We start from the raw sequence: 17,788 nt of genomic DNA on the forward strand, positions 1-17,788 counted from the left end.
CTGTAGCATTATGAAAATTACAGTGATAACACATCTAACATCACGAGCTAATATAGCTATTTAGTAAGTTTCTACACAGAGCAGAACATCTGCACAAAACTAAAGGCCACAAACGATTCATAATATTCCCAAAAGGTTGATTCTGTTCATCTGGATGGAGAAACGTTTCATCATTCACCATAATATTATTACTTATTCTGTTAGTTGACTTTTATCAAATTAATTTTCATTTAAGCTTTCCATTTAAAAGTGTGTCGGGGGATCTTTCACTTGCTGGGTGAATATGTAAACAATACACTCCAGAGCCGCTAAAGCAGAGACTGAATCTGCACAGCAAAATCATTAAGGCAGTATCAGACAGCTGACAGTTTTCAACTACTGACTTTTTTCACTTTGTTGCATAAGCATTGCAGGTATCAGATATTTGATTGCATTCATTTGCATTTAAGCTCCTTTTACAACCTTCCACTTTCTTTTTCTAAAGCCTCATGTTGCAACCGCAGCTTCATCATTCTTAGTTTCTGTTTTCATTGTCACATTTATTTCATTCAAACTTCCTTTGTGGAAATTAAGCAGTTCAGTAGCAGCGTTTGCAGCAGACACAGCCAACAAAACAGTCAGTATGCATTTCTCCACCAATCAGTTATTTCTGAATCCATCGTTAACACTAGAAATCATACGTCATTGCTCAGACAACATAGATATTACAAGGGCAGACAGCGCCCCCAGTGGACAGGTCAAATAGTCCCTCCACTCGGTGCTTTAGTCATTGTACATGAAGAGCGAAAATTTCATTTCATTTAATTGCATAGTTCAGTAATCAGTTTAAACAACCCGAGCACAAAGCAAAGCATTTAACATGCACACACAAACAGAAGGGGAAGATAAGGTGTCAACCTATCCTCTCTGCATGCCACCACACCGTGAAACAACTGATGGTTTCGCCTTCATTAAAAACCTTAATGTGAAATAAGCATAAACCTTAAACCCAGGAATAGATGTGCAACACAACATATAAAGGTTTACAATACTGGGAAATCCCTACATCCCAGTGCCACTGTTAAGATCCTGACTCTGTTATGTACTTTCTGTTTATCTATGGTCATTTGATAAACAAAATTATTTTATTATTATATTTATATATATCTTATTTTCACCCAGTGGGGAGTAGTCTGTGTGTGATACTAGAGCTCTAACAGAGCCTGAGGGTCCTGTCAGTATCTTGGCTGTTCCTAGGATTGCATTCTTCTGGATAGGGACCTGATGTTCAAACTGGAATCTGCTGGAGCCACTCTTCCAATTTGGTTACCGCTCTTAATGCTCCCATTACCACTGGGACCACATCTTCCAGCTGCCTACTGGAAGCGCCATATCTATCGCAACTACAGTCCTCTGCTCCTTGTCAACTACCTGCAGGTGCGCCTCCAGATGAGAGTAAGGCAAGTCCAGAGGAGTCAGCTGAAAGGGACGAACAGGTTGATTAAGTTGATTAACACCTATGATGTGAAGATTGTCAAATATCTGGGAGCAGACAGAAGCCGCTGACATCAAGACAAGAAAGCTCCTTACTTTGCATGGAGGGTTTCACCCCAAATCCAGCATCCTGAGACTGTAAGCTAAGCAGAAGGAAGGAGGCTGAGGACTGTGAGCATCAGAACCACTATTCAAGGTAAAAGAAAACTGGTAATAGCAGGCCTAGGAACAGCTGAAATACTGTGTAGGATCTTTTAACTCCCAGGCCTCTGGTTGAGGACCCGAGCTTGAAGGATAAAGACCACCAAAAGGGCAAGTGAGGAATTCATATATAAATGTACATACCATATATCAGGGACGTTGCTTGGATGTCTGAATTTTTTTGGTTTTAAAGTGTTAACAGCACCTTTTTATAAAAATAAGTTATTTATTATTTTTTTAATTTCTGTTTTCATTTTTGCAGTACTTTGTTTTTTGAGTATTTTAATAATTACTTTTCTTTTACACCATTTTTGGGATTTCACTGTATTCATCGACACTGACTTACTCTTTCCTACAAACTATTCTGTGTAGCATTTTCAAATGTAAACTAGATTTCATTGAACATGAGACACAACATAATACATGAACCTCTATCATTTTCCTCTTATTGTGGCACAAGAGCAACTAATTGTAACCAGAGAAATTACAGAAAATGCACTCAAGAGATGGGTTCATATTTATGAAATAACATTAGCGGCACAGTCCTCACATTATTGTGTATGGAATGATGAATTCACCTATTGTTAATGTTACAACAGTAATATGCACTGCATACATATACAGTGTATTTCTTTTACTAGATTACAGTTTGATATCGCACGGACATAATAACCTCAGATCTTTGACTGGGCATCATGAGGTCGGCTCTGAGCAGCTGTGTGATTTTATGTTTACACCATCGCAGAGCTGTAATTATTTCTCTCTGCCCCCCTGATGTTCTCAATAACTTTGTTATGAGTGATGAATTTGTTTGTTGTTTCAGCCTACATGAGAAAATTAATGGATGTGTGACTGAGTGTGAGAAGTGTGTGAATCTGTGGCTCAGTGTGTCAGAGGTGGCAGCATTAACTTTCCTTCTCCACCTCCTCTCACGTCACCTGTGCCCTCGTCACTTTCAGAAAGATTTAGAATGGCTGAAGTGTTGTAGCCAACAAATCATCACCAGATTTACTTGCTTTACAGCGAGAGGTGGGAAGTAATGAAGTAAAAATATTTTGTTACAGTACTTAAGTAGACCATTCAGGTATCTGTACTTTACTTGAGTATGTAGTAAACAGTTTTTAATGAACACTTTTGACAGTGTTACATTGTTAACAGTAATCTAGTCAGTTTTAAAGATTAACAATGACTAACACTCAGCAGTGTTGATTTTCTAACACTGGAAAATAACTAAAAATGCTCGTATTAGTCCAGTGTTAGAAATTAAATTAAATTAAGATTTAAACAACATTTGTATTCCTGTGTACTATGTGATATTATTCTGTTATCATATGTTACCTTATATATGTAATCAAAGTAGTTGAAGTATGATACTGCTGTAGATCATATTATACCCTTTAACATAGAGTGTGTGATCAGTATGTAGTCTTAGTTTGCATTATACTTCTGACTTAAAAGAGTGTGAAAATCATTAGATCTATTGGATTGACCTGTATTACTCGACACTGTTGAATGTGTTACACTGTTTCTTGACATTTCATACTGCTGAATCATGAAGAGAATGTTGTGTGCAGAGGACCTTGTGCAGATAATAGAAGAAACAGACCACCCCACCTTTCAGAAGAGCAGAAAGACAGGGAGCCGAGGTCATAACTTAGGCGCCGTAAGAGAGAAAGAATGTAATGTTTTGGCTTTTACGACTAGGTGGGGGCCACTAGAGACTATAAGAAGCTGAGTAACCTGTCACCATTTTGAGACTGCTGTGATCCTCTTCAGGCATGTCTCCCCATCATGATGGTTCTAAATGCTCTTTGTGTTGAATTGTATGGAAATAAATGATTGTTGATTGAGCATTTATACACCGAGTATTGTCCTTCCTTCAGCCCAAAGATTCAAAGAATTGGGAAATTTCAACAACTAATATAATTTTTATATTACATTATATTAGATGGCACAATTGTCCTTCAAGGAGCTACTTTTTACTTTCTTACTTTAAAGACATTTCACAGCCTGTACTTTTCACTTTTACTTCTACTGTGTGTTTAGTGCAAGTATCAGTAGCTCTGCTTAAGTCCACCTCTGTTTGCAGCACAGCTGCTGAAGTCCCACACGTTGTTGAATTCTGCTTGTCGGACCAACCAGCACAGGCACTGGTGTCAAGGTGGACCTCCTGGAGGGATGCTTAGCTGTGATTGGTTCTTATTATTAAGGTAGTTTGGACGGGAGTGCCTCACATGTGACTAGTGGTTATGATACTGTAAAATTTGGTATCCTCTTGAAAACCAAGAAAAATGGGTATCTTTAAGTTTAACTTTTTTGGGGCCACTATAGTGGACATAGTGAATAGGCTGGGTTTCAGGAGGATACTTATCCAATACCAAGTAAATACAGGGCCAGTATTACCATTACTAGTACTGATACTGTCAACTTATAAAGGCAGCTTTTGTAAGGGGAAGTAATGCTTCATTACTTATGAGATGAACATATTTTAATGACCACTAAACCACTGTGATTTCTACAATTAATTATTAATTACCACAGCAAAACACACCTTTGAGCTTTTCATACCTTTTGAAACTTAGTTTTTTGAAGACCTGGAATTTCGTCTCTCTTTAAATCACTTGGATCAACCTCTGATTTTAAAATGTGTTATAAACTAAAACAAGGAGACCTCACAGTCACCACACTGAACTCAGGTTCAGGGTAATTGAAATTGCAGGTGTGCTGATGTACACTTCAAGCGTCCAAGTGATGAGGAAATATGTTACCATACTTTTTTTTATAATGTTACAGTAATTCTTCTGCAGAAATCCCCTTCTCACTCTCTGCTATGTGACTAAATCTCACAGAGTAGAGAACAAAACCAAGCAAAAATCCAAGTAACCCCATTAACGTCTGAGAAGATTTAAACATTTTCACTCTACACATTGTTCCAGAAGAAGATGAATATGAGGGGAAAATATAAATATGTAAATATGTCTAAAAAATATGTAAAAATATACATATATTACATACTTTAAAAGATTTAAAATTATTGCAACCCTGCAATCTCTAAAGCTTCCCCATTCAGCAAACCAACAGTATACACACACACGCGCACACACACACACGCACACACACACACACACTTTATTCTAGAATTTTTCAGGTGAGCTCTGATCATTGCAATACTTCAAACAAATCCGTGATATTTGAACTACAGAAAATGTTCTGCAAATTTTCTGCAGATACAAAAAACACAGCCAATATTAACCCTCACAGTTATATTAAATTTTGACCTGATAATGTGGTTGTATGATGTAAGACACTAGAGCGAGGAAGTCAGACACATCCTGTGCCCCCAATCTTCCTTGTGGCTGCAGCTGAAACTATTTTATCTCTTTTACTCTGCAGCTGGTCGGCTCATACAGCCTACTCTGTGACATGTACAAAGACATAAGTATTGGATTATTTACCACTTTTATTTAGGCTCATAGTAAAAATTATTTATTAAGACTGGACACAGATGATGATAGCAGTGAAGACAAAACAGTGAAGTGTTTGACTGCCCTTAACTGAATTGTAAATGAGCAGTTAAGGGAGCACATGACCCAGGCGTTAACCTCACTGAGAAACTTGGGATGTGCTTTGTGTGAAAACACACAGACTCACTATTGAGATACACAACTGGGAGAAAAATCAGTGTAAATCTGGATGGAAATAAATGTCAAGACCCTACACACTAAGGTTGCTGAAACAATGTCTCTGCAAGTTTATCATCAAAACTGAATGTGATCCGACAAAACAGAATTCTAGCACATACTATGATCTGGAGTTTTACTTAGTTTACATAAATGAAGGTGCCTTGTTCTACAGATTTGTCAGTGCTAATTTAACAATGGGTCAGCTTGATATCACACTATGTTCTCTATGAAGTGGGAGTGTGGCTGAAATGTGAAACTTTTTTTTATGGAAAACAGAAAGAAATGACAGTTAAACCCAAATTCTCCCATTCAAGATTTTGGGGGGATCCTAAAAAATTGTTTTAAAAAAAACTTTAACTTGTTTCAAAAATGGTACTTGGTTATTTAAGCCAATCTTCACTTTGACCATCCTGCCTAACATGGCAGTTACATGTACTGTTAGGTGGGAGTTAAGAAGATAGGAGAAATGGGAAGGAGTGTACTAAAATACAGGGTAGCGGGGTTTTGCATACCAGCTGCACCTGTGACCATTTTGGAGAGTTATAATTTTGGAAAACTTCTTAAAGGGCACCTGCTATCACATCAAATTTCATCTTTTTAATTTAAGACCACCGGAATAACTTTAATGCTTCACAGTTAAAAACATCCATACATCCCATATATTTTTAAAATAGTTTTATTCAGGGTTGCAGGTTTAGAGTACATTTGCATAATGACTGAAATTAGCACCACTGACAAACAATGGGCTGTGAGGTCAGTTTCTTGATCATTGACATGCAAATTGTCATGGCCATTTATCAATAACCACTGATCAAAGACCATTGATCAATGACTGAAAGAGTCACTTGAAAACACACACACACACACACACACACACACACACACACACACACACACACACACACACACACAGAGCTCTGATAGCTGTTAAACTACTGCAATATTTCAAACAAATGAAGAGGTTAAACATTAACAGTTTCTGTTGAGCTCTGTGTAATGTTTGAACTACAGAAAGCGTTGTGCTGCAGTGCTGCCCAAGATACAGAGACACACCCAATATCAAGATTCACACCTACTTTACACTTTGTGTTGAAATTTGATCTGATCATGTGGTTGTTTAATGTGAACCAATAGAGCGAGGAAGTCAGACATGTCCTGTGCCCAATCGTCCTTGTGGCTGCAGCTGACACAGTTTTAGTTCACCTGTTTTTTCTCACTCACTGTGTTTGTGTGCACCTTGTGTTGGCTGCAGGTGTGCTCAGCTCACCTCAGCTGTCTCTTGTAGGGACCTTCTATGAGGCTCCAGCTGAAACTCCTATATTTCATTTACTCTACTACTACTCAACTGGTCAGCTCATACAGCCTACTCTGTCACACGTACAAAGACAAAAGTATCAAATTATTTATTTCTGTAATTTATTTAGGCTAATAATAGTTTATCAACCCTAATTACTAACATGTTGTTCTGTTAATTAAGTACATCAGAGGAACAGCTCGGGTCAAATGTTTCAGAGACAAAGTTAGAGAGGCAAGGTTTGGACATGTGTGGAGGAGGGATAGTGGATGAATCATGTTAATGATGGAGCTGCTAGGCACTTGGAAAAACAGAAGACCACAGAGGAAATTCATGGATGTAGTCAAGAAGGACATGCAGAAGATTGGTGCAAAGGAAGAAGATGTTAGGGATAGGATGAGCTGGAGGCAGATAATTCCCTTGTGGTGATCTCTAAAGAGATAAGCTGAAAAAGATAGGAGTTGAAATTCTGTGAGACGTTGAGAATTCTTTTTGGTTTGTTTGTTTATAGTAAATGGGAAAAGACTTTAGTGAGTGCTTTCTTTAAATGTTAACAGAACACAACCTCGTGGGTCAGAGAGCTGACCTGTTATAAGCATTCAGCACGGCATTCCAATGCACAATTACACCACTAGAGGGCGTAACACACCCACAGTTGGGTTTCATGTAACCGTACATGCCCTCAGCTACAGCAAAAGTTTAGAAAGTTTAAAAAAAAAAAAAAAAAAGTCCAACCACCAAGAATGAAAATATACCATATTACGGTATATGCATAATAATACAATTTGTGGATACGCCATACAAATTCAAAGCGCCAGTCATCCAGTTATCCTCAACTTACACTTTTACAGTACAGCGTACTGTCCCCATGCACAGGTGGGGGCAGGGGTTACGAAATCACTATCAATAGAAGAAGAAACCAATAAATTTTTAGGCTTATCGAGCGAGTGCAAGATTGTTTGGGATGTGGTCACTCCACCAACCTTCATGGTACAGTGGGGCAAAAAAGTATTTAGTCAGCCACCGATTGTGCAAGTTCCCCCACTTAAAATGATGACAGAGGTCAGTAATTTGCACCAGAGGTACACTTCAACTGTGAGAGACAGAATGTGAAAAAAAAATCCATGAATCCACATGGTAGGATTTGTAAAGAATTTATTCGTAAATCAGGGTGGAAAATAAGTATTTGGTCAATAACAAAAATACAACTCAATACTTTGTAACATAACCTTTGTTGGCAATAACAGAGGTCAAACGTTTACTATAGGTCTTTACCAGGTTTGCACACACAGTAGCTGGTATTTTGGCCCATTCCTCCATGCAGATCTTCTCGAGAGCAGTGATGTTTTGGGGCTGTCGCCGAGCAACACGGACTTTCAACTCCCGCCACAGATTTTCTATGGGGTTGAGGTCTGGAGACTGGCTAGGCCACTCCAGGACTTTCAAATGCTTCTTACGGAGCCACTCCTTTGTTGCCCGGGCGGTGTGTTTTGGATCATTGTCATGTTGGAAGACCCAGCCTCGTTTCATCTTCAAAGTTCTCACTGATGGAAGGAGGTTTTGGCTCAAAATCTCACGATACATGGCCCCATTCATTCTGTCCTTAACACGGATCAGTCGTCCTGTCCCCTTGGCAGAAAAACAGCCCCATAGCATGATGTTTCCACCCCCATGCTTCACAGTAGGTATGGTGTTCTTGGGATGCAACTCAGTATTCTTCTTCCTCCAAACACGACGAGTTGAGTTTATACCAAAAAGTTCTACTTTGGTTTCATCTGACCACATGACATTCTCCCAATCCTCTGCTGTATCATCCATGTGCTCTCTGGCAAACTTCAGACGGGCCTGGACATGCACTGGCTTCAGCAGCGGAACACGTCTGGCACTGCGGGATTTGATTCCCTGCCGTTGTAGTGTGTTACTGATGGTGACCTTTGTTACTTTGGTCCCAGCTCTCTGCAGGTCATTCACCAGGTCCCCCCGTGTGGTTCTGGGATCTTTGCTCACCGTTCTCATGATCATTTTGACCCCACGGGATGAGATCTTGCGTGGAGCCCCAGATCGAGGGAGATTATCAGTGGTCTTGTATGTCTTCCATTTTCTGATGATTGCTCCCACAGTTGATTTTTTCACACCAAGCTGCTTGCCTATTGTAGATTCACTCTTCCCAGTCTGGTGCAGGTCTACAATACTTTTCCTGGTGTCCTTCGAAAGCTCTTTGGTCTTGGCCATGGCGGAGTTTGGAGTCTGACTGTTTGAGGCTGTGGACAGGTGTCTTTTATACAGATGATGAGTTCAAACAGGTGCCATTCATACAGGTAACGAGTGGGGGACAGAAAAGCTTCTTACAGAAGACGTTACAGGTCTGTGAGAGCCAGAGATTTTCCTTGTTTGAGGTGACCAAATACTTATTTTCCACCCTGATTTACAATAAATTCTTTACAAATCCTACCATGTGGATTCATGGATTTTTTTTTCACATTCTGTCTCTCACAGTTGAAGTGTACCTCTGGTGCAAATTACTGACCTCTGTCATCATTTTAAGTGGGGGAACTTGCACAATCGGTGGCTGACTAAATACTTTTTTGCCCCACTGTATGCTGACACATTTCCTGACCTTACTTTACTTTCTGAATCAGTAACAGTAACATAGTCTTAAAACTATTCAAAATGAAGCTCATTCTCAATTATAAGAAGGTGATTGATGGAAGACATGTTTAAACATGCTCCAAGATGAAGCAAAGTTTACACTGGATTTTAATGAAAAAACTCTATGAGGAATATATTTAATGCTTCCACAGGAATTAAGAGGGAACGTATCAGCTATCTGTTGCTACTGAAATGTGTTGGGAGTTTGCTGGTCTAGAGCCTTCACTATAATCTTCCCAGGACTGGACACTCCAGCAAATTTACCAGCATCCGACCCACCAATGACAGACTGGCACCTAAAAAGAAAAGAAAAAAAGACTGTGGCTGCTTTCAGCCATGTGGCATATGGTCGCCTGCTCATTCGACTGAGCTAAACCAGCACCAAAATCAATACTTTTCTAATCAGTAGCTGATTGTGTGCACTTTCATCTTAAATAAGCTTATTGCATGTCTTTTTTTCCACTAGCTTAAACCTATAACTAAATGTGTATGCATGTTTACAGTGAAGTTTTTTCCAAAGCCCTTCTGCAGCGTCACCCAGATCTGCAGACACCCTGATGGAGACACAAGCTGGGACACATTCTTCAAGTTTGCCACACTGCAAGATGAGGTCAACTCCAGCTAGGTTGTTTGTTGCATTCAAATTAGTCTTTTGTGCCGCAAGCTGTTTCTCTAAATGTATAAACCAACCTTTGTAAATGTTATGTAAAGGCTAAAGAGCAGTGGACCAAGGACAGCAGCTTGAGGTACCCCTGCCTAAAGTTTTATTTCTGCAAGTCTAAAACTACTAATTGAAGCACATAAACGTCAGTCTTACAATTTGAGAACCTGGCTTGTTAAACTCAATCATGATGCCTTTGACTTAAAATATTTTGATGAGCAGTGTTAAAGGCAGCAGTGAAGCTGAGAAGAGTTACAACTAAAAATAACTAAAAGTGAGTCATTCTCGATCTTCAAGCTTTAAATAAGAGCTGTGATTAGTTCTGAAACCTGACTGGTACTTATCTAAAGATATTCATTCAATTTTTTATGAACATTTTTTCAAATATTTTGCTGAGGAAAGAAAGATTAGAAATAGGTTTATAATTAGTTCTTTTTATGTTGAGCAGTGGTGTGATTAGAGCACTTTTGAATGAAACAGGGAAAATGGAAGCCTGTAAAGAGCTGATCATTTTTACTGAAGGATTTACACCTGTAAACTTTCATATGATTTGAGCTTTGTGACATATTACTCCCTCATGAAAATGTATCGATAGAGGAAATAAAAACATTTTTATTGTCAATAAAGGCAATGATTTTTTTAAAATCTTTCACAAATTTGTTCAGCAGTTCAGAATAAAATAAAATGCAAATTCCAACAAATCAAATTTTAATAAAAGTTAATCTAATTAATAAAAATCATAAAACATTCTCTCAGGCTACACATACTTTTGAGTTCAGTAAACAAAACTTCCTGAAAACAATGCAGTAGTTATCAAGGATTGCAAAGTTAGACGCTGAAACAAACAATAAAAAACATAAATAAAATAACACAATCAAAAAAAAAAAAAAAATCTGTAACGCAAGTTCCCTGCAGATGGGCCAAAAGGGAGACAACAAGGCAGCAAAATTGCATTGATTGGTTTTGAGGAGTGCTGCTGCAGGAGTGATGTTGACTTATGTTCAAGCATGAGATAGTGCTGCTGCCTATCGACTATCATCTCTTAGTCCGTGTTGCTAAAAGGATCAAAGCTATTTGATCTAGAATTTGAAATGAACAGTTGCTTCCCAAGCTCTGCAACCTCTGATTAGGTCAAGAATTTCATAATGACACTTTTTTTTTTTTAAATATTTCAGTCATTTCAAGAAATGATGTAACCGATTTTAGACAGAAAATTATACAGTAGACAAACTCCATCTATGATACCTGAACAATGTTGTATCCGAGAAGCTTTTAGTTTACCTGTGTGTGCTTCAGAGCTTGAGAAACAACTACAGCTCATACATTCCTCCACATATATTCTGTCTGTGCTTCTGCACTTTACGTGTAAAATGAAGACCACATTAATTTGGCGGCTGCACACTTTCTACCAAAAGGCAGATCGTGTGCTTTAAAATCAACAGAACAAAACAATGGTACAGGATATTTTAGGTGCTTGAATTGAAAATAGAAGTTTCTGTGGGTTGAATAACACCAGCAGTCAAACCCATCGTCACACCAGGCAGATGAATGTCACTGCATTAGAAACCTATTGTACTTTAACCACCCAAAGAAAGAAAAAAATTCAAATTGGCAAATGAAAAGTAGCCTAGGAAGAGAAATTTGCACTGCACGCGTCAGGATACTTGCAATGATAACCACGGTGTTATGAAAATTACAGTGATTACACTTCTAACACTGCCTATAATTGCAGCTCTTTAGTCAATTTTTCTATAGCGAGCAGAGCGCAGACAAACCTGCATACAACAAAAGGCAGAAAATAATCTGGATATAATTACACCTGACATCTAGCTAATATTACTTGACATTTGCCTAACTGCTTCCAAATTAGTGCAGGAGAAATAAAGCTTGAGGCGCCATCCCCGCTCCATGGAAATGCCCTTCATAATGTAACAGCAATTGTCAGACCCCCCCTTCCACTTACACACATAATGCACAGTCCATTTAGCCCCGCAGACCAAAGACAGTCAAAATGTTAACCTATGATCAGGTAAAGAACGTACTACGTGTCAGCATTTTCCAGCAATTCCATTTCATTATAATTTAAAACTCACACGTTTGACACGCTGTGATTGAAAATGCAGCTCTCAACAGTTTGATAATGGCGCTTTAGAACTAACATAATTATTAGCATATCTTGACCTCTGACCCGAAAGTCAAAATCATTTCTATGAGTGAGTTAAGGCTTTGTTCAACGTGCTGTTGATTCTTGTAGAGCGGCGGCCAGATGGAGCAATTCTGTGACAGAAATTACTCAGATCTTTAAACTTGTTGCAGCTTTTCAAACCTTAAAACCACTGAAAACTAGCCAAACAGTGAAAGTCAACACGTCATTACAATGTTTGAATTCCAGGTATTCAGTTTTTCCAAGTCGACAGTCTTGAGACATGAGTTAAATAGTAGATGATAAGAAAATATCAAATAAAAAGATTAAAGAAAGTCATCCAGGAAGCTACTTTTAACCAGTTTTTCATACAGTGAATTCTATTTGATGTTTATTTGCCCCCGAGCTGCTTGAACCTTTACAGCATTGTGGATGTAAAGCAGATCCTGTTTCCCCAAACTGATATCCGGCATCCTTCTCAAGCTGTGCCCTGCAACAAAAATACATTCAGAAAAAGATGCATCAGTGAACGAATGTGCCAACTGTTTCCTTAAACTGTCTGTACTTCAGTATGCATGATGTACTGAGCTTTTCATTTTCATCTTGGTACTTATTTACTGATTTATTACTACATGCTGCTGTATCAGACTTTAGTTCCCAAGTGTAGCTTTTCCTTTTTATGTTTATTCATGGTTTTGTTTCTGCAGTAAAATGACTGGGCCTGGCTCCAGCCTGGCCATCTCCCACACTCATCACCACAGGATATTTACATAGAACTGTATCATATTTTCTCTTCTTTGTTGCTGGCTGCTTTCCTGATTCTGCTGAGCTCAGTCGGGTTGTCTTTCAAAATAATTATTAGTCTCTCACTTGCTGAACTTTTTGACATGTACAGTTTTGCCAAGAAGTTAATATGCAGACCTTTAGCTTTAATTCAAGGAGTTTAACAAAAGTACTGTGAACTGTTCAGAACATACAGTCATTTTTATACATCATCTCCCATTTTTAAAGGCTGAAAAGCAACTGGATGATTGGCTGATCAACAGCTTCAGGGCCTGGTGACGCCAGTTTCCTTGTTATTCCACAAATAATTAAGCAAATATGAGTTTATTCTAAGTGTTGAACTTGGATATGGTAACTGTTCAACTTTAACTAAATATGAGATTCATACAGATGCTGAAGCAAGTGAAGGAGTCCATCATTAGGTTAAAACCCTTAAGGAAGGCCAGATCAATAACTCCAGATGTCTCATCTTTGTAATTTGCAGTGGAGTAATGCAGAATGGGTGGATGCTAAATAGTCGTTAAACTCATAAAATTAAGTAAGCATGAAGAAAATCAAATTCAGATTGCTCTCTGAACAAAAACGTGTGCTTGATAGGACATTATTTCAGCAATTACACTGCATATCATGTTGAGTCAGTGTTTTTTTCATCACGACCTGAAGAATATAGTATGTGAATGCCACGGAGCAAGACAACAGTGTGTGAGTCTGAGTGTATACCTTAGATTTGAGCTAGCTCAGCTTGTTTGTCTGCTTCAGGCTCCCCTTCATTCTCATCATCTCCATTGTAGTCAGCCAGTTCATCCTCCATGACCTTGTCTACCAACAAGTACAACATGGTTATTAAAAAGAAACAAGAACTTTCTAAAATGACAACGTACATTTATTTTTGTAATGATCACTATTACCGGCCAATATGGCCTCAAAGTTAGATCATGATATTGAAAAAAAATGTCTAATGACAAAATAAATACACGAATAAAATAAAAATACTGAACAACGCTTTGCCTGCAGCTTGGCATGGAGCGTTATATCCAGTGACACTTCAGAAGTCGTATTTTCTCCAGAAATTTAAAGTAAAAAATAACTGCATAATACTTCTGTCTGAGAATAACTAAAGCGTTTTAACTCTTCAGTAGCAGCGCAGTATTGTATAAAAAATATTTGCTAACTGGAATGTTGTATCTTTACTCAGGCTTTTTTAGCAAGTTGCTTACAGGCCTTCTTTCCCCGTGTATGAGCACATCCAGTCTTTGCTCTTCCACATGACCAGCTGCTACTTCTCCTTCTTGGTAGTACTCAAAAGTGCATTTTGCCTCAAATGAAGAAACAGTGTGTAGTGTTTCCAGTTTTTTTTTTTTTTTTTTTTTTTACATATTTGGCAACGTAGTGTGCTTTAGTTCCTGAAGTAGCTTCCTTATTAGTTACTAAATCACCAGGGAAGGCTGACAATCAGCTACAGGGTTCATACACATTTTTCAGGGTCAAATTCAAGCACTTTTTAAGCACATTCAAGGTCAATTTTCAAGCTTTTCCAGCACATTACCAAAAAAGAAGAAAGCATGTTTCACTTTGCAAACACCTCAGTAAGACCTTGTAAAAATTTTAACAAATCATCTTAGGTCTCGACTTAAATGTCTTTTGTTCCCCTTTTGTTAAAAGAGGAAAATGCAGCACACAAAAATAGTGAAAAAGGAAACTGTTGCCTTACATGCATATAGTGTACAAACTCAAAAAACACATTCCTCTTAAAAATTAAGATGTGCAAATGTGAACAAATCAACTTGTTAGAGATATTCATCTCCACTGTAAATAAACAACAACCCAGAAAAACCAGAAAACTGCACAAAACACCACAAACACCAACAAATTAATGTCGTCTCATCAGATACTGAAGCTTCTTTCCTGTGTGACATAAAAAAAAAAAAAAAATAGGAGACAGATGTTTGTTTGGTTGTTTTTGTTCTTTTTAACTAGTTAAGCACCCACGCCCAGAAAAATGGTAAATGGCCTGTATTTGTATAGCGCTTTACTAGTCCCTAAGAACCCCAAAGCGCTTTACACGTTCAGTCATCCACCCATTCATGCACACATTCACACACTGGTGATGGCAAGCTACATTGTAGCTCACAGCCACTGCACCTGAAGGGCAGCTGCGGCATGCGCCACCGGGCCCTCTGACCACCACCAGTAGGACGAACTCCGGGTGAAGTGTCTTGCCCAAGGACACAACGACCGAGACTGTCCAAGCCGCGTCGGCTTCCGATTACAAGGCGAACTCCCAACTCTTGAGCCACGATCGCCCAGTGGGGCTGGGGACATTTCATTTCGAGCAGGAAGCCCCTTTTTGTTAAACCCTTTAGATCAGGGGTCGGCAACCTGCGGCTCTTTAGTCCTTATAGTGCGGCTCCGCGTGGTTTGGGAAAATAAATTAGCTGAAGTGTATTTTATTTATGTTAGTTCTTTTTTTAACTTGTAGTTCTAAATTGGAAGATTATTGTGATTTTGCAATATACAAATAAAATTATATTTTCGTTATTTTTTCATCGCTCAAAATAAGCGTCACACTCGCGGAAGCCAGTGTACCCGGCGAAACGCCGTGCATTTTCGACTTTACCGAAGCTACTCGCGCTAAGTTGCTGACCCCTGCTTTAGATGAACAGAGTTTTTTAATTAAATACATATTCTTAATAAATGTTCTCTTTTATAAAAAGTAGGATAATTAAAAAAACTTTTATTATACCTCTATGGTAGAAAAAAAACTGTCTTGTTTTCTGTCGTCTGTTATGTAATATTAGGGATGTTTGTGACAATTAATTTCTTATCGGCTGGACTAACCAATAGTCCACAACCAGGAAACACTGAAATTTTAAGTTAAGTTTGAAAACAGTTTAAAAAAATAACCCCATTCCAAAATTTGACAATCTCATCCTGCAGAAAAAAGCGCTCGTGGAAAAGTGCATGAAAAAAAAGAAAAAATGGTTCCACTTGTTCCGGAGGAGAGACGCTACTGCTTCCTCACCTGATGTAGCCTCGTCTTGCTCCACCTCTGTTAACCCCCCCAACCAGTCCCGGCAGTTGACTGTCCCCTCCTGAGCCTGGTTCTGCCGGAGGTTTCTGCCCGTTTAAAGGCAGTTTTTCCTCCCCACTGTCGCCAAGTGCTTGCTCAGAGGGGATTGTTGGAGTTTTCTCTCCTCTGCCTTTTTTCTTCATTTACTTGTTTAACTTCTTTCATTATTACTTCGTTTTACCTTGTTTATTTACTTGCTTGTTTAACTTATTTTCAACTTATCTAAATAATAAACCCATTGAATTTATCCTTTGAGTATTTTTCAAAGGATAAACATTTTCAAACATTCAGATCTGTCTTTTATTTTCTTCTTGAAACCTCATAAATCAGGGTTCATACGTCTTTTTCCAGGGTCAAATTCAGCACTTCTTAAGCACTTTCAAAGTCCCTTTTCAAGCTTTTCCAGCACATTGATGCTTCTTTCCTGTGTGACAAGAAATAGGAGATGTTTGTTTGTTGTTTGTTTTTTAAGTTAATTCCCAATAAAACTGTTTTATTGCTAACTACATTGCTGTCTGTATTATTGCTGAAGTCCTAAATGATCACCTTTAAAGTGTTTGTGCTAATACCATCATGTACAGTCAGACAGGCATGGAGAACAGCACTCACTGGGAGGCTTTGAATAGATCACATAGTTCAATTCAACATATAAGACTATAAGAAAATTTACAAGTATCTACTTAAAATCTATTGAATTTATCATCCGTCATATTATCACGTACAATTCCAATGTATTTTGTTCATCTCCCTTAAATAAACAGGCAGCCTTAAAGTATGAAATATTCATATACAAATACACATTCAATGGGTGTGTACTGTCTCAGTGGCTGATTGTGCCCCACAGGCCTCAGTGTGAGCTTGAAGCCATTCATAATGTTTAAGTAGTTTAATGTGCAGGTGCTGACCAGAAACACATTTTGAATGAAAGCCGGGGAACTTTGGTAGCACAGAAACAAGTGGCTAGTCTTTGTGACCATATGGATCAGTCCCTCATATTACCATTATTTCACCCAAAGGCACCAAATTAATACTCAAAAAAGCTGCAGCAATACACACAAATATAAACAGTACTTGGTGACAACTTTGCTTTTAGCCTTTAACCCTCTGGGGTCCAGGGAATAATTGGCCGTTTTTGACTATATTTCACCTTTGGCAAGATAAAGAGTTTTTAATCTGTTATTTTCTCATTTCAACATACTGTATCAGCACAATTTATCTAAATTCAGACAAAATTTAAAATACGAGTAGAAAGTGATATTTTTGACTGTAAAAACCACAAGCATATTTAACAAATCATTTTCAGAAATTCAAATGCAAATAGAAATTGTACATTTTTAAAAAAAATTGTCAGTTTTGCAAACAACAAAGTTACATGGTACTATTTACCTAAAAATGCAGCCAAGGCTCAGTTTTTTTATATAACTACTTAAAACTACTTTACAGAAGAATCAGCTGTGCTGCATCAGATAAGAAGGCACAAAAATGATTTATGCAACTCCAAAAAATAGTTTGTGTCCACTATAACACAGATGAGAACAGCACAGGGATAAACCTGCAGGTCTGACAGCAGGTGTGTCACTCAGCGTTTACACTGCAATATGCCTTTGGTGGCTTTTTTGCAGCAACTGTGACATTCACTAGTAGAACTGACACACAAAACAAAACACGACTACACTACACACTAACTACCAGAGATGGGCGGTAACGCGTTACTGTAATCCGATTACTTTTTTCAAGTAACGAGTAAAGTAAGGGATCACTATCGCAAAAACGGTAATTAGATTACCGTTACTTTCCCGTAGGAACGGTGCGTTACTGCGTTACTAAAACC

At 38.3% G+C, this 17,788-nt stretch overlaps 1 protein-coding gene across 3 annotated transcripts in view; it reads right to left on the reverse strand.

Moving 5' to 3' along the window:
• Positions 1 to 10,452: 10,452 nt before the first annotated feature.
• The window catches only part of golm1 (golgi membrane protein 1), a 16,981-nt gene continuing 9,645 nt past the window's right edge, over positions 10,453 to 17,788 (reverse strand). For all 3 annotated transcript variants that reach the window (XM_005916189.3, XM_005916188.3, XM_005916187.3), the window contains exons 10-11: positions 13,608 to 13,706; positions 10,453 to 12,594 (exon numbers count right to left, since the gene is read on the reverse strand). In XM_005916189.3, the coding sequence (XP_005916251.1) occupies positions 13,609 to 13,706 (98 nt within the window). In that variant the 3' untranslated portion in view covers positions 10,453 to 12,594; position 13,608. The remainder of the gene's footprint in view (positions 12,595 to 13,607; positions 13,707 to 17,788) is intronic.

This window comes from Haplochromis burtoni, unplaced genomic scaffold (assembly GCF_018398535.1).
Source record: "Haplochromis burtoni strain Fernald_Lab_line unplaced genomic scaffold, NCSU_Asbu1 Contig_18, whole genome shotgun sequence".
In the NCBI taxonomy this organism is placed as follows: domain Eukaryota; kingdom Metazoa; phylum Chordata; class Actinopteri; order Cichliformes; family Cichlidae; genus Haplochromis; species Haplochromis burtoni.